This window comes from Gorilla gorilla, chromosome 15 (genome assembly GCF_029281585.2).
Source record: "Gorilla gorilla gorilla isolate KB3781 chromosome 15, NHGRI_mGorGor1-v2.1_pri, whole genome shotgun sequence".
NCBI classification, from domain to species: domain Eukaryota; kingdom Metazoa; phylum Chordata; class Mammalia; order Primates; family Hominidae; genus Gorilla; species Gorilla gorilla.
The window spans coordinates 113487100-113509190 of record NC_073239.2 but is presented as its reverse complement, the minus strand read 5'-3'; the positions used below and the strand labels follow the sequence as shown (position 1 = coordinate 113509190).

General features: G+C 33.7%; 1 protein-coding gene across 3 annotated transcripts in view; it reads right to left on the bottom strand.

Annotated features, from left to right (window-relative positions):
- Positions 1 to 22091, bottom strand: part of PAPOLA (poly(A) polymerase alpha) — a 64568-nt gene that overhangs the window by 14701 nt on the left and 27776 nt on the right. For all 3 annotated transcript variants that reach the window (XM_004055667.5, XM_055361899.2, XM_031001604.3), the window contains exons 7-16: positions 20823 to 20934; positions 19991 to 20080; positions 19761 to 19899; positions 17842 to 17914; positions 16409 to 16529; positions 15349 to 15433; positions 10128 to 10181; positions 9531 to 9650; positions 8165 to 8274; positions 4511 to 4632 (exon numbers count right to left, since the gene is read on the bottom strand). In XM_004055667.5, coding sequence (XP_004055715.1) covers positions 4511 to 4632; positions 8165 to 8274; positions 9531 to 9650; positions 10128 to 10181; positions 15349 to 15433; positions 16409 to 16529; positions 17842 to 17914; positions 19761 to 19899; positions 19991 to 20080; positions 20823 to 20934 — 1026 coding nt within the window. The remainder of the gene's footprint in view (positions 1 to 4510; positions 4633 to 8164; positions 8275 to 9530; positions 9651 to 10127; positions 10182 to 15348; positions 15434 to 16408; positions 16530 to 17841; positions 17915 to 19760; positions 19900 to 19990; positions 20081 to 20822; positions 20935 to 22091) is intronic.

Below are 22091 nucleotides of genomic sequence, written 5' to 3'. Positions count from 1 at the left end.
GAAACATGGAAACCTTTTACTTAACATATATGATTTTTACTGAAAAGCACAGATCACTAAATCTACGAAAGTTAGATGTGCCATGCTGACTCTAAAAGGCAACGATTTGGGAGTCAAGTACTTTCTTCTAAGAAGGCATCAACATTAAATATAGTTCTTATGTGGGAGAAAAAGGGAGAAAGAAATGCCGTATTAAATGTACATACTGACTGTAAGATACAACACAAATTAAAAACACTATAATATAAAAACACAAGAATCTCAAATCAGAGAACTCTAAAAATATACACACACAAGAAAGAAATGTCTCAACAATAAACATGGGACTACAATGACTCTGGAAAGTGGGACTAGAAGTGATTTTGTTTACATATAGATTTCTAATTATCCTACAATAAATATAAAATTTTTTTAATTTCAAAAAGTGTAACTTATTGCCACTCCTTACTATTTGTCAATAAAAAGAGCCTCTCTCAAAAGCAAGAGACTTCAGTGCTCTAATTGCAATTCAGAATTTTTTAAATGGCATGCTTAATACCGTAAATTATCCTGTGAAAAGAAAAGCAGAAATAACTTTCTGAAAACTAAACATAATATACAAATCCTAATGTTGGTCCTCCTTAAAAATCAAAGCACCCCAAAACAAATAATGCAGAAAAACCAAAAACTATGGATGGTTTCATGGAATTAAAGTTGCTTTCTAGTAACAGAGTTTAAATTTTCGCTATTTGGTACTACTGTAATATTACATTCAGCTTAATTTTTTTTTCCAGAATGTTTAGCCTGTGTTCACTTACCTACAGAAACATTTTAATGAAAATAATTTATACTGTTGACAAAAATACATTCCTTATACATGTGCCTGCATTCTCTGCTTTCTAGTTCCCCAAATAACAAAATATTCTTATCTTTGATTTAGCACTAGACATATCACTTATGTACATGAATGAAAATTGATCAAATGGGGAAGATGAGATTTGGTAGAAAGGAGAGGAAGAGAGAGTAATGCCATTTGCTTATGAAGTCAGTCGTGAAATAGAAGTACCTAATATTATAAATGAGTATCTCTTCTATTCAACAATGCTACCAATCTTACTCTCCACTAGATATGAGGATTTATTCAGTAAGTAAATTATATTCAGTTCTACAGTTACCTGCCTACCTGCCTCACTAAGTGGCCAAACAGCTGTGAGTTAACAGGCCACTGTTGGGGATAAACTGTGAAAGTTTATCTGGTTGGTCTAAACACAAAACAGCATTAAGCTACTTTGCTTTGTTTGCTTCTATATCCAGATCAAGTTTGGTAGCAAGAGACCTCAAAGCCAAATAGTCATAAATATTCTATCATAATTTTTAATAAAAGATAAATAAAACAAAGAACATACTACAGAAAGAAACACACACACATACTTTGCAGTCAGACCTAGGTCCAATTCACAGCTCATACTACATAACCCAGGGCAAGGTTCTCAACCCCTCAGTTTCTGCTACTAAAGACAATACCCATGGGTTGGTGGAATATTAAATATAAAAAGGACTCGTACAGTGCTTTGCAAAAAGCAGTTAATAAAAGGAAGCTATTTATAAGAGTCCAAACAAAACATTCATAGATCTGGACTCCTAGACACTTGTTATTAAGCAAGAAAGTGCTATTTTACTAATGCAAACTTAGAAATAATCTAAATGATCTCAAATACAGGGTAGATTTAATCATACTGTAGCTATATAAAGAGATATTAAACAGCCACTAAAAATGTAATTTGGATAGATGGTCACGATATGTTAACACAAAAAAAGGCAGGTCACAAAATAGCAAGTTTAATCAAAAACCTTTTAAAAATATGTATGTGGTAACAGGCACTGAACAGTCTGTGTATAAATCAAATGTTAAAAGTAGGTTTGCTGTGAAATTATAGTTACTTCATCTGATAGAATTTTTGGACCAAAAAACAAATTTCCAATCATTAATGATTCTCTTTATATTCTAGATGACTATATTTAAAGAAATAATAAAACATCTTATATTCAAATTTACTTAAAATGTACACAAGATGGTTCCAAATATCAATATTGTCATGGAAATACTAAGAGTTTAAAAAGGTAATCTGAATATATGATTCTGAGAAATCTAATTATCTGTCATAAATAGCTGTTTATTAAATAGCTATTTGATTATGAATTAAATATTCATAAGAAATAGCCAAGTTCTAAAGAACATAATCTACTTTCACTTCTGAAAACATAAAACGTTTATATACTTTTTTAAAAAAATTATTATTTTGTAAGAGACAGGGTCTCGTTCTGTCACTCAGACTGAAGTGCAATGGCATAATCATAAGTTCACTGCAGCCTTGAACTATTGGGCACACATGATCTTCCCACCTCAGCCTCTCAAGTAGCTACTAGGCGCAGGCCACCATTCTCAAAAAAATTTTTTTTTAGAGACGGAGTCTTGCTGTGTTGCCCAGGATGGTCTTGAACTCCCAGCCTCAAAGGATCCTCCTACTGCAGCCACAAGTCACTGGGATTACAAGCATGAGCCACCATTCCCGGGTCCAAAATGTTTATATTTTCTGTATGTGATAAATTTACATTTAAGTACAATTGATTTAACCTATTAATAATACAACACTAAAGGACAATTAGAAAGCAAGTGTTTAACTTGATATTTTAGTTTTGTTTTCCTGAGGCTAAGCTCTAGCTGAGATACTTTAATTTTAAAATAAAACTGCTTGATGGAAAATTTTACAATAAATATGTGGAAACATGCACTGAACAGTCTGTGTATAAATAGTACACTGAGAATGGTACATTTTTGTCAATTTTTATTTAGTTAACTAAATTTTTAGTAAACCATTAGGTTAAGAAGAAAATTTCTGGCCGGGTGCTGTGGCTCACACCTGTAATCCCAGCACTTTGGAAGGCTGAGGCAGGCAGATCATGAGGCCAGGAGATCGAGACCATCCTGGCTAACATGGTGAAACCCCGTCTCTACTAAAAATACAAAAAATTAGCTGGGTGTGGTGGCGGGCACCTGTAGTCCCAGCTACTCAGGAGGCTGAGGCAGGAGAATGGCGTGAACCCAGGAGGCAGAGCTTGCAGTGAGCCGAAATTGTGCCACGGCACTCCAGCCTGGGCAACAGAGTGAGACTCCGTCTCAAAAAAAAAAAAAAAAAATTAGAATAACATCATGTTTAAACCTTAAAAACTGATTTTAGACCCCTCCCCATCCATCTACCTATCTCCACGTTGTGAATAACAATGATGGTGATAACAAAAGCCAATATGAGCATTTATTATGTGCCAGGAGCTAGTCTAAACCACCATTTACATGTATTTATGTATTGGCTCATTTAATCCTCATGAAATACCTAATAAAATAGGTAAAAATATTGCCACAATTTTAGGGATGAGACAAATCAAGAATAAGATGTTTGCCATGTAACTTGCTCAAATTTCACAGGTAGGAAACAGTAGAGCCTGAATTTGAACAAGGCAGTCCACTCCAGAGTCCTTGCCTTTAATTAACTTCAATGCTTTTGTATCATAATATATTCTGTTTTAAGAAACGAAATATTATAAAATTAAAGTCTTTTGTGTATTAATTTCATTCCTTTCCTCCCAACCCCAATCCCAGACAACCAGCCATTTTCCTGAATGCAGTAGTTGTCATTCTGTAACATATACTTTTATTTCATATTCTCTCCTAAATACACTGTTTTTTAAGTTTTTAAACTTGTAAACTTTATATGGAAGTATCAAGTGATACATACATACATGTGCCTTTTTTATTCAACATATTAGTATATGCAGTTGTAGTTCATTTATTTTCACTGCTGCATACTGTGAAGTATTCCATTATAAGAATAAACCATCTATTTTTGAAATCACTTAAAGAAAAAATGTAATTTGTATCTATGCACTAAAATTCCAATATGTTCACTAAAGTCCAAATAAGGAAAAAATGGCTCTAAGTTATTCAAAAGGAAGCACTAACACTAGAACAATGTAATGCAAAATATTAACTCAGTGACCTCTGTTCATGACCTCCTTTACACTCAGCAACTTTTAGTTTTTAATATACATCTTATATTTTTTACATTCACCAAAAAAAGTGACTTTCATTTTTTAAAAGTCTCACATAATTTACTTGACCCACATATTTCCTTACTAATTTTAGTTTACTTTTTAAAGGAAAGAAAATTAAATACTGGTGTGGGATTTTTAAGTGAATAAGAATAAAAAGTCCTAAAAGAGAATACGGGTATATACAAAGTAAGGATATGAAGCATCACCACTAATCCTTCTAAAATCTAAAGCAACTGTGTGCAAGAAAACTGATTAGAGTCAGATTTCACATAATGAAACTGCTCCATGAAACAGATTTTTAAAAAGCTGTCATCTATTTAAAATATGACTTATTAACTGAGCCTAAATTCTGAAATAATGATAGTCCAGATGCATAAAACATTATGTTAGTAATGCTTTTGTAAGTACTTTCTAAATTTACCTTTTTCTTTTTCTGAAGCACATGATTAGGTAGTAGTTGATGGAGTTGCTTTCTTTTTACATGCATTGCAGCAATTTTCATATCCACCTCAAACATCTTGCTGTTTATTGCTTGCCTATAAACTATACAATTAGGAAATTGTTACAAGAAATAGAAACATTTTAATAAAGGCAGTTATACTCACTCCAGAGAAACTATTCTAAGTAGGGATCCTTTTTCCATCAATACTGCATATCTGTAGATCGGTCAAGACCTATTCCTAATCTGACATAATTCATTGCCTGAGCAAACTCCTTTTACCACAAGATGAGCTGAATAAAAGCACAAAATGTATTAATTCTTCCAGTGTAGTAACTCTTTAAATAGCTCTTAAAGTAGTAACTCTAAAGAGTAACTCTTTAAGAAATGGCAGAAATGAGGGGAAAAGGGTTTCTTACACCCATACCCTTTTATGCTACCAGTACTATTCTTTAAAACTTTACCCAAGTATGTAACACATGCTGTAAAATAAGTCAAACTTATTAAACTATACCTAAAGGTATCTTTACAAGAATCTGCAAGATAAAACTAACTAATGACATACTTTCTAATATAGTAATAATTTAAATAACAGAGGTCACAGGTACAAAAAGAAAATGCTACAATTAAATAAATTCAAATTATTTAGATCCAGAGGGCCCCAAAAAGTAAAAAAGTCGGTCATACAAAACATATTTATGAAACACCTATACTTGATTCATATTGTTCTAGACACTGGAGATAAGCAGTGAACAAAGACCAACGTAGCCTCAAAGGGTCTACATTACAGTAGGGAGAACAGAATAAACACACAAAAAAAAACATAAACTATAGTCCGTGTCAGATGATGATAAGTATTACTGAGAAAAACCACGTAGGGAGTAGGATAGGAAGCTCAGCCTGGAAACTGAGTTGACATCTGACTGAAGATTTAAATGAACATGAGGATGTAAGCTGAGAGTACCTGGTGAAATAGCATTCCAGAGAGAGCAAACATCAAGAACAAAATGCCCTAAGCAGCAGAAAATGCCTGGAACATTTGAGAAACAAGAAAAATGCCAATGAAGAAGATGAAAAGTAGAAATCCATAATCCCTTATGTGCAACTCCAAAATCCCAAAAACTCTCAACACACAAGTTTTTCTAAGATACGAAAAACATCTAGTAACAAACCCTGTTCTGAACTATTTGTGGCTATGGCTATTTGGTCTTTATCTTTTGCTCCATGTGAGTACCAATGGTTCCCTGCAGAAATGATACTGTCTTTCAGTACCAAATGCTGCTCCAGGCCTCACTGGGTATATTACTTACTAACTTTATTACCTTTCTGGCTCCAAAACTTACAGATAAAGGATTGTGAACTTATAATAGGAGGTAAGGTCACAGACATAATGAAAAAGGCAGATCAGGCAGAGGCTTGCAAACCACAGTAAGGACTTGGACTTTTATTTTGAGTGAGATAAATACTCAAAGGTTTTAAGGAGGCAAGATATGATCTGGCTTAAAAATATCATCTGGACACTAGGTAAGAACAGCTGAAGGGGGCAAGGGCAAAAGAGAAAGTTTTGGCAATGACAGTGATCCAACAGCACTATAGTGGCTAGGACTTAGGGTGAAAGCAGTGGGAACAGTACTAAGTAGCAGAAACCTCAATGTATTCTGAAAGAAGAGGCAAAAAGATTTTATAGTGGATTAACATCAAGTATGGAAAAAACAGGAGTCAAAGACTGATTCCAAGGTCTCTAGGTTGAACAACCAAAATAACTTGAAAAGAAACTGGTAGGGGTTGGGAGTGAACATTTGTGTGCTGAATATGTGAAATCTATTTTCTTTAAAAATCCCATAAAGTATTGGATTAAAGTGTTTCAATATACAGGACAACTAAATATTTCCTTCCCAAAATACCTAAAACATCCTTGAAAATCTTGATGGTTCATTAGTGTAATCTTTGATAAACATCTTAACTTGAATGCAATGTACAGAACAAATTTCTAATCCAGGTAAGTATCCGTGACTTATTAGTTCATAAATGAGTTAACATCAGAATTTTTACTTCAGGAAAAAATACTTCTGTGGTGTTCAGCAGGTGGAGTATCACCCTACATACGACATTCTAAAAATCTGCAGAGGTATTTTTGTTATTGTATTGATTAAAAGGTATTATGCCTAGAAACACTATATATCTTTCAATGTGGACAGTTCTACCCAACACAGAATTATACCATGTCCTTCCTACATTCCTAAAGACAAAAAAACCTACTTAGCAATTATTTAAACAAGAATTCACTTCAATTTTACATTTAAAAAATGGAGTATTTAAAATAAAAAACGAGAAAAAACAAAAAATAGAGTATTTTAATTTGAAATTTCCAGGAATACAACTACCACCAAGCATATCAAAATCAGATCACTTTTTATTTGCAACTTTCACTTTTACCAGGTCACCAATGCTAACTAACGCTGCTGGTGATAGCTGAATCCCTACAGACAACACTTGTGTCAGTCAGAATTTATAGATGTCACACTGCTCGCGATTCTACATAAAGTGCAATCACTTGACTCTTAAGTTATCTTCTAGTGTCACTGTATCTGAGCACTGACATATTGAAATACATATCCTTTTCCTTTTATTTCTCCTTTATATCACAGTTAGTGTACGATACTGACTTTTTAACAAACTGGCACTAACTTTTTTCTCTCCTGTAATTAGGTAAAACATTTCTTAATTTTAAGTCTGTATGTTCTCAAGTGAAAACTCCTCAAAGGGAATAAAAATGCCACTTACTACATTTGTTTTAAATGGGGAGAGAAGGACAGTGTCTGCGAGAGAAAAGGATTAGTCCTTAAAGAAGAAATGCGGTTGTCCCTATGCGTAGTATTCGCCATTCCCATTAAAAGTTGTGCAGCTACATATAGACTCATTCTCTCAACTACATCCACCATTTGGTCTTTGGTTAAAATGAACTACCTTTCATCTTAGAGTACAGGTCAATCTGAAATCTACATATAATCAGCCTATTTCCCACCTATGCATTAACATTTGAATCCCCATAGTCGGAAAATTTCTCCAGGTCATCACAAGTTCTGCTTCATCAATTTCTCAGGTTCAAGATGATGAAGGCAGTTAGACACAGATTCAGTCTAGACAACCACATATTCAAGTTGTTTCCCATTTCTTAAGAAATTATGCACAAGTCAAGTTTGGAATGGTTCTACTTAACTTTAAGGTCACCACAATAGAGAAAAATCATGTATACACAGGTTGAGTATCCCTAATCCAAAAATCTGACATTGAAACTGCTACTAAATGCAAAAATTTGTGAGTGCCAACATGATACTTAAAGGAAATGCTCACTGAAGTATTTCAAATTTCATATTTTCAGACTAGGGATGCTCAACTGGTAAGTGTAATGTGAATATTCCAAAATCTGAAAAAATCCTAAACACTTCTGGTCCCAAGTATTGTGGATAAGGAATACTCAATCTGTATTAGACTAATACAAAACCATTATTCTGATGATAGTTCAATATTCACAAGTAATTTCAACAATTATTGTAAATATCACTATGGTATGCATCAAGACAATTTGAAATATGCAAGAACTGAAGTGTTTTGATTATCCAAGTAAAGACATACCTGTATCTGTGAAAGACTGAATATCATAGGTGAGATCAACACTGAGGTTTTCAGAGTTTTCTGTTTTTTTAAACACTAACCCAATCACCCACATCGTGCGAAATTCTTCCCTGCAAAGAAGAGCATTACCATAGTTTATCTGGATTTCATGAAAATGTAGCTATCAGTGTGGCTGACAATCAGAGACATGGAAAAACTTACAATACAAATGTATGAGCAAACTAAAAGTTCTAAGCCCAAGCTCCATGAAAATGCAAAGTCCTCACCCACACCTGTCCTCTATATTCCTACTACAACATAAACAGAGATCCAGGAGAAATATACTCTTACTAACTGTGCATTGATAGTCAATGTCCTTAATGATGATTCTAAAGAACCAAAGCCACTGAAATCAAAGAAAAATTATCTTTAAACTAATGAAGGAAAAAGAATAATCTTTTTAGAAAAATCTGGGAAAAAAAGGATTTTTCTAAATACAGAAATTTAACTAGAACTTAATAGATATTTCTTAAACTTCAAAAATTCAATTTAAAAGGCCACATGAACAGAAGCATAACAGGAGTAATTAGTGATTTAGCTACTTTTGAACATTTAACAGTGTATCTACTGAATGGAACATCAAACGGTCTTGTTATAATTAAGATTAGAATTACCACAAAATGTAAAAAAACTCTTATATAATTACAAAATAAAAAAATCTATATAATCAATAAGAATACTGTATAACACAAATTTAATGATCCTTTCACTTATTTGTTTTAATGCTGCTTTATTTTTTTAAAATAAGCTCATTACTAGTACTCTCCAATTCTCCAATGCAACAAAGTATAGAGTCTAGTCTCATATGAACAGCAATCAAATCAACAACTAACCTATATAAATAAAAGACCCCTAAAAAGGTAAACTGACTCTGCTTTTTCTTATGTTATCCTCTCAACAGTCCAGAATCACGCATAAATCAGATTTTTATAAGTTCACAACAAAAAATTAAGATAAAAAGCAAAGACTGATGTATGGTATACCAGCTATTCTGACAACTATTGTACAAAACAGGAGAAGAAAATATTAAGAAGGAATGGTAAAGACAGTATTAAAGCAGAACTGTAGAATGTAAACTCTAGCTAACAGGCACCTCATCATTGGAAGAATATTATCAGGAAAAAAAAATGTGTGCTGATTTTTCTCACGAAACAGTCTTTCTCTTCAATGTTTCTGATCAGGAAAAACTAAATTATAAGTTCTAAATTGTCTATAAGCCATATGTAGTCAACAGAACAGTTATACTAGTTATAAAAAATGCCTGTAAAAGCTTCTATGAATAAAAATTGGAAATGGGAAGAAGAAATTAAATTAGAAAAGGGCTTACTTGTCGGGATTTTCTTTGGGTGCTGGAAATGACTGGGGATTCACATGAGCCAGTGTAATAAATTCATTCTTCTCCAAGCTTCCAACCAGGATTCGGATTTTTGATTCCACCAAGCCCACCCTGAACAAATGTCACTTAGTATTAACAAAAAGTTTTGGTTAACTTAAAAATAAATAAATAAAATGCACATACCAGGGCATTTCAACTAGCTGAACTCCCACAGATAAAACCAGAAGCCTTATGTTCTACCCAAAATTGCCAAACAACGGGGAAAAAAGAGCCAAGAAACACTCCATTCACACCAGCAAGGTTACAAAAGTTATCCACACAAAAATTTTAAGAAAAACAAGCTATAAGTGCACTTTAAATATACAATTAAGAAATGATGCACGGATCTCCATAAAGCAAACAAAAAAATAAGTTGCATATGGATCTCCTGATTTCTATACTTCCACTACACACAGTAAAGCTCCATTTGTGAACAAATCAAACCAAACTAGAAGTTTTAAGGACTTCCTCCCATCTCCTACTGTGTTCAGTGGCTATGTGATTCATTTTGAAGTTTGCTTTTTCTGTAAAGTCTATTCTTATACTCACCATTCCAGGCGTTGTTTTTCTGTTGGTGCACTTGCTAGAAGTACAATATAATGCCTTTGAAGATAAAGACAACATGCTATTTATTTTATTTACACGCTTTGTGCTGGATATTAAACCATAAAGTAATAAGCTTCCTTACAGTTATAGATCCACATCAATTTAGCAAGGGGGACTACAATCTCAATATGCACATAAAATCATATATGCTAAATTCCATGTTTCTAACTACTAGTGAGTTTAATTCTTCTGAAAAAGGCAGTGACTTTATGAATAATTACCAAAAAGCAGCTTAATTCAAGAAGCATAAATAAGCATTAATAATTTTGCTCAATGAGTGCTCTGCCTATAAAATTAAAGAGCTGTTCACTAAAATATAATCGACTTAGAACAAAAATGTTTCAATGGAATCAAAACACCATTGCTTTAGACACAAAAACTTATCACTAAATACACATACTACAACAGTAACTTCAAAAACAGTATCAAACACATCATGCTTTTAAATTCAAATGAAATAGTAGTGAACATTAAACTGAATACTGCAGTTAGGCCCTGTGATTTTTTCCCAATTTTAAGAGTATACATTTCTATAATCAAAAAAGAAAAAAAAATCACTAACATGACAGCAACAAAGAAATCTGATTTTTATCCAAAACTCAATCCCATTCATATTAGACAAAAGCCAAGTTTTCACTTCAGAAAATAGCATCATGATCAAATAAATAATGAAGTCTTTTTAAAACAAACTATTTACAACTAAAATGTAACTACAATGATTCAGTTTCCTACGACTAAAAAAGTTCAATCCAATATACTCTTCTACAGTACCCATTTTAGAAGTGCTGGGGGCGAAATTTCACACCAGGATCTCTACCCCAAAAAGCAAACTGACATCATCTAGTACTGACACTAGTTTCAAAAGTAGCAGTATAACCACAATTTTAAAATTATTTTACTCTTTGAAAAGTCTAAAACCTTCCTAATACTTTCTAACACATTTTATAAGTGTAGTTTCTAACCAAGAGCAAAAATCTGACCTAGACCCAGAGAAAAACTACCAAACCTATTTTAAAAAAATGTATTTGAAACATGGTTTCAGCCGGGTGTGGTGGCTCACGCCTGTAATCCCAGCACTCTGTGAGGCCGAGGCGGGCGGATCACAAGGTCAGGAGATGAGACCATCCTGGCTAACACAGTGAAACTCCGTCTCTACTAAAAATACAAAAAATTAGCCGGGCATGGTGGTGAGCACCTATAGTCCCAGCTATTCAGGAGGCTGAGGCAGGAGAATGGCGTGAACCCAGGAGGCGGAGCTTGCAGTGAGCCGAGATCATCGCGCCACTGCATTCCAGCCTGGGCAACAGAGCGAGACTCCGTCTCCAAACAAAAAAAAGAAAAATGGTTTTAATTCTTCACAGCTATGTAATCCTAGGCAATTCTAAGTCTTGTGTACATCATCTGTAAAATGGGATAATAGTACACATTTTACTGGCAGAGGTATTGTAAAGTTCAATGGAGTTAACTTGAAGTCTATAAACTTAAGGTAACAGAGATAGATATATAAAAAACAAGGTATATAGGGATATGTGAATATGCAGTCCAAACTCCTACAAACCAATACTTCCTTTACCAGTTTAATTTGCTCAGCATTATTTGGAATATGTCAAACACATGAGCAAGCACAGATGGCCCAAATAAATCAACAAAAGTCATATAAAAGCATTAAAAAATCATGTATTTTATGTGTAGAAAAACCCATACTCAGAGTTCCAAATGCTCTTAAATCAAACAAAATCCTAACAAGCTCAGTAACCTGATTTCTAGGTCCCTAAAACATTAAAAATGGCTAATGGGTTAAAAAAAAAAAGGTAAAGAACATGCAGAAAGAGCTCTCTCACGAAAGTACAGTGACTTGTAACAGGAGACAATGAAGTATAGAAATCAGGCATGTACACAAAAACACAAAGCTGTCTGGGTCCATCTAAGGGCAGGGACAAAACTCCCGCAGTCTCTAAATCACTCTTACAACACATTATTAAAATGGAAATTCTTAATAATCACCTTAGTCTTCAACAAAACCTTAAATGATATACAATGTTCTTTATTTATAAAGGGAAAATATACAATCCATTTGGACACGGTTTTGCTGGCAATTCAAAGTTTTGAATCCTAGAGTTCAACATAACTTCTTACTGAAATCCAAAAGGGAAAGAGTACCTACTCTGTATATATCTTACACACAAATGCACATATTCACATATAGGTAGAAATATTAAGTAATTCTAACAAGTATTTATGCTGAGGTTAAATGTCCTTTACTCAGCCACATTTAAACAAATTTGAGTTGAGATATAAAATGCAATAGTTAAGTTTAATAAAAAAAAAAAACCCGCAAATATTTTGAGTCATTAGGAATTCATTTACAAAACAAAATTCCAACTGCATTCTCTAAATATCTCTATTTTTAATTTTTAAAACCAGGATTGGTACTCAATTCTTAAGGTCCCAATCAGACCACAGAAACCTAGTGTACATCTAAATTAGACATTTTGTTGATGTACGAAAAAACATGGTCCCCTATTTTACAAGTGCCATGTTTAAAACTGTCATGTTTATGATGCGCAAATGCCTCCATGCGAGACTTTGAAGTCTTGATGCAATTGCCATTACCTTTTCCCCAAATTTAAAAATACATAGTTTCCAATAAAAATAGTTAAAAACATAGTTAAAAATAAATTTAACTATAAAAATGTATCCCAAAATAATTAGAATTTATGCAAAGTGCCCTAAAAACACTTAATTTAGTTACTTTATTACCTAACTGCTATTTGCAAAACAAATTCTCTAAGTGAATCTCTTGAAGACCATTTCATCTCACCTGGGAAGATCATAACTCAGATGTACAATAAAAAGCTGGCGTATCTTAGTCAAAAATGTTTGCAATTCTATGTTTACGTAATTCAAGACCAAGATTTAGTTTCCTGTTTTTAACTTTTTTAACAAATTTAAGGTTACTGTATACACACATGAAATTATAAAATCATCTTGCACCTTAGAGAATACATTGGTTTTCCTAATACTTTTCCTTTATTCCTAGTGAAATCTAACAACTGAAGTAAGTATTCACATTTCCTAATGTTAATGATTTACTGCTAGTTACATGTTAACTTGAATTATCTCAGAAGCGGCATTTAAAAAACTGTTTTCTTAGAACTCCAAAAATTTCACAAAACAATGTTACCCCTTTTTCTTGAGGAACACTGATAAGTCTTTCTGGAAGATGATTAGTTTGCATTTTAAAACAAATGAGATTTTTCTCCATGGTTCTGGCTCCTTCCAAGAATGTCAGGTATATTTCACATGATTTAAAATCCTACACATATCAACTGACAGTATTTCATGATATGCCTCAAGATTGAATCAACTTGTGACTCATGGGAAGACTAAACATTTCCATTTGGTTGTACAGTCAATCTTTGGAGTATTTTATATGAGGATGTCTTTAAAAATTCAAATCTGTGAACACCTCCAAAAGCCTAATGATAGTCATCACTTTATCTTAAAGAGGCAAATTTCTGGAGAACAATTAAAAATATAAATAGAATTTGGTATGGATAAAACTAGCCCATTGTCATATTTTAAAAGTTTTCACAAGACACTCAGCTGAAATGTAAATTTTCCTGATGTAATTTCCTCTATTTGTTGCTGCTTTTTTTATAACCTAAAAAAATTTGATTATTTCACAAAAACTTCAGTGAAGATTAGTAATATATCTTTTAACCAGTCAAAGAACTTACAGGTACTATCCAGCAAGGACTGAAGCATAGTTTAAAACTTTTAAAAGAAACATTAAGCAAGCTTTAGAAAAAGCACCAAAGTTCTAATGATGTGAATTTGTTCAAATAAAATGACATTATTAAGGTTTGTTCAGTGTAAACATTAATCTTTCTTAAAGTGAAAGAAGCCCCGTCACAGTCCTATACGAAAGTGAATAGAACAAAGTTTGAATCTAGTTTCATCATTGATTCCAGGAATTAAGGGGTACTAGCACTTTCCTGTAAAACCAATTCCTTTATTATTCTCCTTACATGTAACTGTGTCTCTTTTATATCATAGTTTTAAAAGTATCTACATACATGTTTATTAGTTTAAATGTTCCAAGGTACTTCCTCTACATTGGTTAAAATAAAAGCAAAGAAAAATTATCTGTCAAACAGAAATCACAATTTATGGGGGGATTCGTAGTAAAATAAGAGTATTTAATGATTACGCTATTTTAATTTTTACTGACAACGTAGTGCTTCGAGAACACAATTACTGGCTCCGTTATTGCTTTCTCATGCAAAAGATACAGAAACAAAACACAGAGACATCATGAAGGTCATCATTCTTGTTTTTAATTGGGGAAGAGCATAAAGCAATCTTGCTTAGATTATTACAAAACACAATCCAACACAAGATCAAATGGTCAGAAAAGCTTCAAGCATTAAAAAAAAAATTTTAAGTGGGACTTTGGCACATTTTCAGCCCAGGGCAAATAAAAGTGCAAGTCCGTGGTTTGTCTGTTTTTTTAAATAAGATTATAACTTACATTTTTCATCAAAACTAACACAATTAATGAAGCTTTTAACCTGTACTAAGGTATTAAACCATTATATTTAAACCATTAATTAAAATGATTAACACCCACTTAGATTCATGAAAGCTAGCTGTAGAAATATTTGAAGGGGCTATAACATTGGGGGAAAATGGCAGGCCAATAATGTGCTGTAACTATTGAAAACATTTAATTGGCTATATATTGACATTTTATTAGCTTTGTCTTTGTTTTAAAGATTCCTAGCAATAAACGAGTTTCCAGAATTAGATAAAAATACTGTTTCTTAGCAGAGAATTATTAACTACAGATTTTTCAGGGTGCATCCACTTGCCACTGTATACAGATGTACTGTTTTTGTCATGACTGATGTATGCCTACAGAACTTATGTTGCTACAAATGTAGCAGGAGTTCAGTTAGATCGGGCAGAAAAATCAAAGGGGCTTCACATTCATTACCTCAACCAAAAAAAAACTAAGGAGTTCACTAAAACAGTATGTCCTTGTGACAGGAAAGAAAATTCTTCCAATAACATTAGTCCAGCAAGAAGAAATGTCATAATGTGCTACCATTAAACCATTACTTAAGAGAGCAACATGTCCGACATGCCTTAAAATACATACTTGTACTTTTGAAAGAAGTTTGGAGCTTCAAAAAGTTTGGACCACTCTGCCTTACTCAGCAAAATTTCATCTGTGATAGCAAGACCTAAATTAAAAACATATTAAAATGTTTGCATACTTCAGTCTACAATCTAGAATTTTAAATAATCTTAATCATACTACATGCACTCACTATAATCCTAAAACCAGAATTTTAACATATATAGTTTTAGCTTATGATTTTAGAGCATACTCTTATATATATACACATTTTTTTTAAAAAGCTGGAAGATTTTTTGAGAACCAGGTTTCTGGTAAAGTACAATTATTCTAAAATGCCATGCTCATAGAATGACCTTCTTTCTTAAACACTCCAGTTACCCGAGAAGGAAAACTTTCCAATATACTTTGTTTCTTGCCTTTCTAAAACCAAGTTTCCCTGTTGTTTCTAAAGGGATAGAGGCATCTTCCCTTGATGGGCCTCTTTAGACTAAAGATGAAACTAAAGTGTAAAATATTCAGGAATTTTAAACGTCTAAATTTAAAGCTAGTAGTCAGACAGCTGATTCTATTTCCTTTACTGTTTTCAGTCAAACCAATCTTGTTCCAGTTATTTCTCTCAAAGACTATTTGGTAGTAGCTATACCTTCAAATTAACAGTACAACTAGGGTTCAAAAGTTAAAAGGTTCCTCCAAAATAATGGAATGTAATTGGGTGGTTTGGCCCCATTCCTGCTCAAAGTTCTTTCCCAGGAGTATACAGCCTGCTAAACATCTCTCATTTCAACCAGTGTAGACAAACTGTTATCATTTATAATTTTACAAGGCAATAGTATGCAACTAAACCAGCCTGCTGGTTTTAACTGTTGGTTAATCTTCCAACTTGTTATAAAAAACAAATTGCCTAAAAGGAATTAATTTTTTGAAGTCAGTTCTCAAATATATACTGTAATAAATAAATGAACACCAAAATCCACTTCAGTGAATCCTTCTTCAATTTAAGTTGCACAGCTGACTACTGGGTCTACAATGGTATGTAAATCCTTCCTGTATAAATCAGAGCATAAGGATAAACACTTACCTTGTTTAAACTCCTCAACCATGACCATCCGTGTTGAAACGGACACATTGTACGTGGAGTTCTGTTGTGGGTATGCTGGTGTAATTATAGGCATAAGATGGTACCTATCACTGGGGTTTACCTACATACAACAACAGCCAATCAGTTTCTTCAAGTACATATGCAACAGATACTTGGGCTTTTTACCCCTTGTTAAACTGAACCAATGATTATATTTTTTATTTCATTCATAGCTGGAGTTGAGAAAGAAAAACCATGTAGAGAGACATTGTTTTTATAGGAATTTTTTACAGAATCAAAGATTTCATCTAAACTAATGATCTGCTTCAATTTGGATTTTGGCAACCTTACTAGAAAGTGTGCCTGCTGAACAACAACAAAAAAGTTCTGCTTGGGAATCTATTGATGTTTAGTTTTTCTTTATTCAACAACAGAAATGGGGATGCACATACAATTACCTTTAGAGACATGTCATGCTACAATGTTTTGTAAGCTAATTTTCAACAAGATAGAAACTTAAGTTCTTAATATACCCTTAAACTATTAAGGAGTTCAAGCTTATTAACACGCGGTGAAACTACATTATCCATGTTGATATGTTAGGAGATAATGAAATGATATACTGTTAATTTTAAATCTGTATATCAGTAAGTGGCACATTTCCACAAAGTAAGTTGTAAATTCACATCCTCTAAAAGTAAATGCCTTGAGCGGAAAACCTGAAAATGCATAGCTTGATGTAATTCAACAGAATTTAAAATTTTTGATATTGTAATAATTTAGAAAAAAAGGATTTCATAAACTTAGGAAATCTTATTCAAACCTAAATTTCTTTTATCAGTTTATAAAGTGCATGTTGTTAACATTTAAAATGAGTAAGCGGTAAATGTTGTAACTTCCCAAGAAACAGAATGGAAGGTCTTCTTTAGCCCAACCATGTTTTTATAATCTCTAAAATATCTAAACCAATTTTTTTTACAATTACATCATGGTAATTAAAGTGAAACTGCTTAGAAGTTATATGCCACATGTAAACATTAAGTAACAGCTTTCCTATAACAACCCAACTTTAGCATAATACTTAGATAAAATAAAAAATACAGGGATTTTTAGTATCCTTTTATTTTTTTTAAAGCACAAATGCCCACACAACTTTGACTTACAAGGTAGTTCTATATAGAATAAATTAAAATGTTAGTAAAATCTGTATTAAAAACTATGTACAATTAAATGTGGTTTACAGGGTACATAATTATGCTTCTCACATCAATTATAGTTGAGGACAATTATAGTTGAGGTTATCTAAAAGAAAGTGTAATACGGACATGACCATTCATAAGTAAAAGGCTGGAAGTCTCCCTGGAGTTTATGCAGATGATTTTTACTTGTTATTGCACAGTGTGAATTGGTAGGGGAAAAAATAATACACTAACCCTTGGGTCCCATACAGGCAAATTAAGATTGCATTCTTCAGGCTGTTTCAATAGCACTGGATTTGGCCATTCCCTGTTTAAAAAGATTGTAGCACTTGATAAGACTACTGGATATTACCATCTAAACGTATTTTGTTAAACATACAGCATTTGTGAATGTGATCCTTCTTCATTCTGCCTTCTTGGTACATACAACGTTTTAATCCTTTCTGATGACATTAGACTACTCAAAATCTTTTTCTCCTAACTATGAAATGAACTTAAACCATTTGGTAGCCTTCTCAGACTGAAACCAAAAACGTTCTCTGCCACTCAAAGAACTTTAAAGGACTATTTAAATAAAGAAGTACCATCCCAAGATAATGATGTGTCCACTTCAACCTTGAACAGAATAAATCTCCACTGAAAGACAAAATTCCTGCCTTTATACTAGTTCCATCCAAAGTCAACTGATAATTATAAAAGTTACTTCTGATCACAGGCAAAGGGGTATGAATAATTATAGAATTCATGACTTAAAAGTGGTAAGACAAGTGTAGTAGTAAAACTTGGTGGCATAAACACATTTTCATATGTGTTCCATAAACTAGCTACTTTGGTCCCATATGAAAGAGGTAAAAACTGGAGAACACCTGCCACTCTTAACATCAAGGTTAGCTTCTTAAAAACATTATTTGCTTATATATGTGTAGCATTAAAAGAAATTCTGACGGCCGGACGTGGTGGCTCACGCCTGTAATCCCAGCACTATGGGAGGCCGAGGCGGGCGGATTATGAGGTCAGATCGAGACCATCCTGGCTAACACAGTGAAACCCCGTCTCTACTAAAAATACAAAAATTAGCCAGGCGTGGTGGCAGGCGCTTGTAGTCCCAGCTACTCAGGAGACTAAGGCAGGAGAATAGCATGAATCCAGGAGGCAGAGCTTGCAGTGAGCCAAGATCGTGCCACTGCACTCCAGCCTGGGCGAAAGAGTGAGACTCCGTCTCAAACAAAAAAAAAAAACAAAAAAAAAAAGAAATTCTGACATTCTTTAATCTTATCACACCTGATTATAAGTGCTACTAAATCCCAAAATAGCCAGAATGTGTACTGAAAAGTGTGGCATGGTTCTAATTTTTTTTTATTTTTCCTCCACTTGAACACAGTTCTAAATTGTCTCAAATAACTAATTTTTATAAAATTACTAGAAAAAAACATCTCTTTTGCAGAGGGAGGAGCAGGAGTTCATAAGAACAGGAATGGACGATTTATCTTAATTTGATTAAAAACCAAGAACCCTCACCTTTTGGGCCAAGGCAATTAATATAAAATGGCAGTAATCTTTTATTCTACTTTTTCTTAAATCATAGTTGACATATGTGGAAATGAAATGAAGAAACTTAAAAAAAAAAAAAATCTGGGTTAATGACTAATCTCAAATTCCTTTTTTGTCCCGAAGCACTTAATGTTAATTTATTCTTTAAAAGCTTCTTATGAAAATTCGTATCTTTAATATTAGGCCAAATAAATGCTGAAAGCAAAAAGAAAAAAAAACAATCACAAGAAACTAATGGCCTATAGATAGAGAATTAAAAGAGTGAAAGAGGTAGTGTGTACAAGTTTTATCCAAAAGTATAGTAACTGATTTCCCAACCTATCAATAAATTGGATCTTAGCTGCTAAAATTCAGAGTTTATTCAGAGGGTAAGTTTATGCAAGGAAGTACAAATAGAATCTGCCTTACTATCCTGGCCAAACTAGGGAAAAAAAATAGTTTCAGTTTGCCATTTTATATACAATGTGATCTCCAAGGCTGCCTACATGACTACATCATGAACTAAAATTTGAATCTGAAACCAAGCTGAGAAATGTCATAGAAATAAGACTAAACTTCAGTGTCTACAATCAATTTTATTTTAATATAATCTAAACACATACCATTTAGAAAATACCAAGAAAAATTTATGTACAAGAGTTGATGCTATTGCATTTGGATAAAGCTGGCAAGTTCTTGCTACTAGCATAGCCCAGGAAACACCACCGAGGAAACCTAATATATTGGAATAGATGTTGTGGCCTGTTGATAAGGGAAAAGCAAAAAGATAAAGTTAGTGTTGAACAAAAGTTTGAACATTTTTAATAAGCTAGCCAACAAATTCTGAACTCACGTTTGGCCCATAGTTTGATAGCTCTCAGAGTTAACCTGAAGTTGTCAATGTTTGGTACTAGATGTAAAATTTCATCGGTTACCCTGCAACCTAATTAATAGGGGTAAAAAAAAAAACACACACACACACACAAAACAAAACAAAACAAAACAAAACAGAACATTAAATCATCAAAAGTTTAATGGTAATGCTTCCAAATTTTCTGAGATTGAAGTTAAAAGTAAACATAAATTTTTATTTGGTAGAACCAGTAAAGCTAATTCAATAAAGAGGGGGAAAAAATCTAAAGCATTTATCTCCTATTGTAAGCACTGACCAAAGAAACCAAAGTAAACTGTAACCTGCCCCAATTTGAACTTCAGATTCACAATTAAAACTTCCCACATATACTGAGGAAGACTTAATCCACTAAAGTTTCCAAGAACTGCTCTTCAAGAGCACAGTAACAAGCTATGCTAATATAAAATTGTACCAAAGTAGTCCTTCTGATCTCAGCAATGCTGAAAGCATTACTAAAGAATAACAGGATCAAAATTAATTTGGGTTAGGCCATGAAACCTAAATCACTAGCAACAGAGTACAAAAGTCAGATGGTCTTTTTAAGTGTCCTGAGTATACCATTAATGACAGAAGAAATATAGTGTATAAAATACTGTAGAGTGAAATAAACTACTACATACTCTTCTGTAGTTTATTAGGCAAAGTTCATTTTATTTAACTCACTACTGTGTTAACAATATAGCTATAAAAAGCTTCAATACAAAACTTGTGTAAAAATAACTAATATCTGACAAAAACTGAAGTACACAAAAGGAAGTAGGCTTTCTCATACCGTTAAGACTTCTTATACATCTTATATCTAAATTTTTTAGCAGACTGTCATCTCGTAGATCCAAATCTTCTGGAATTGTCTGCAGTGCTAATCTTGCAAACAAAATATCAATCTGAAACACAAACAAAACAACATTCCATATCTGTCAAACTACTTTTAAGGCATTTCTATGAAAAAACAAACAAACAAAAAATCCCAGCACTCTGGGAGGCTGAGGCAGGTGGAACACTTGAGCAAGACCAGCCTGGGCAACATGGCGAAACCCTGTCTCTATAAAAAAAAATACAGGCCTGGCACAGTGGCTCACACCTGTAATCCCAGCACTTTGGGAGGCCTGGGCAGGCGGATCACGAGATCAGGAGATCGAGACCATCCTGGCTAACACGGTGAACCCCATCTCTACTAAAAATACAAAAAAATTAGCCGGGCATGGTGGCGGGCACCTGTAGTCCCAGTTACTGGGGAGGCTGAGGCAGGATAATGGTGTGAACCCAGGAGGCAAAACTGCAGTGAGCCGAGACCGCACCACTGCACTACAGCCTGGGTGACAGAGCAAGACTCCATCTCAAAAACAAAAACAAAAACAAAAAATACAAAAAAATTAGCCAGGTGTAGTGGCACGCACCTGTGGTCTCAGGTGTGGACCTCCCATGCACCTGTGGGAGGCTGAGGCAGAAAAATCATTTGAGCCTGGGAGGCGGAGGTTGCGGTAAGTCAAAACCGTGCCACCGCACTCCAGCCTGGGTGACAGGAGTAAAACCGTGACTCAAAACAGCAAAACAAAAACCTTATTTTCCTTAAAGCCAGGATCCTTTCATTATCTATGAACACGACAATGTCCCTCCAAAAGTCCAAACTATATTATTTCGTATCATAGGTATTTTAATTAGATAATTTTAAAACATGGCAATATAGGCTGGGGGTAGTGGCTCCCGCCGGTAGTCCCAGCACTTTGGGAGCCAAGGCAGGAAGACTGCTTGAGGCTGTCTTCGAGATCAGCCTAGACAACATAGTGAGATTCCATCTCTACAAAAAAAATTAAAAATTAGCCAGGCATGGTGACAAGCGCCTGTAGTCCCACCTACTTGGGGGGCTGAGGTAGGAGGATCCCTTGAGCCCAGGAGGTTGAGGCTACAGTGAACTGTGATTGCAACACTGCCTCTAGCCTGGGTAAAGTAAGACCCTGGCTCAGAAAAAAAAAAAAAAAAAAAAAAACATGGCAATATTTTAAAAACAGAAATGGAAATGTACAAATACCTGGTTGTCAGT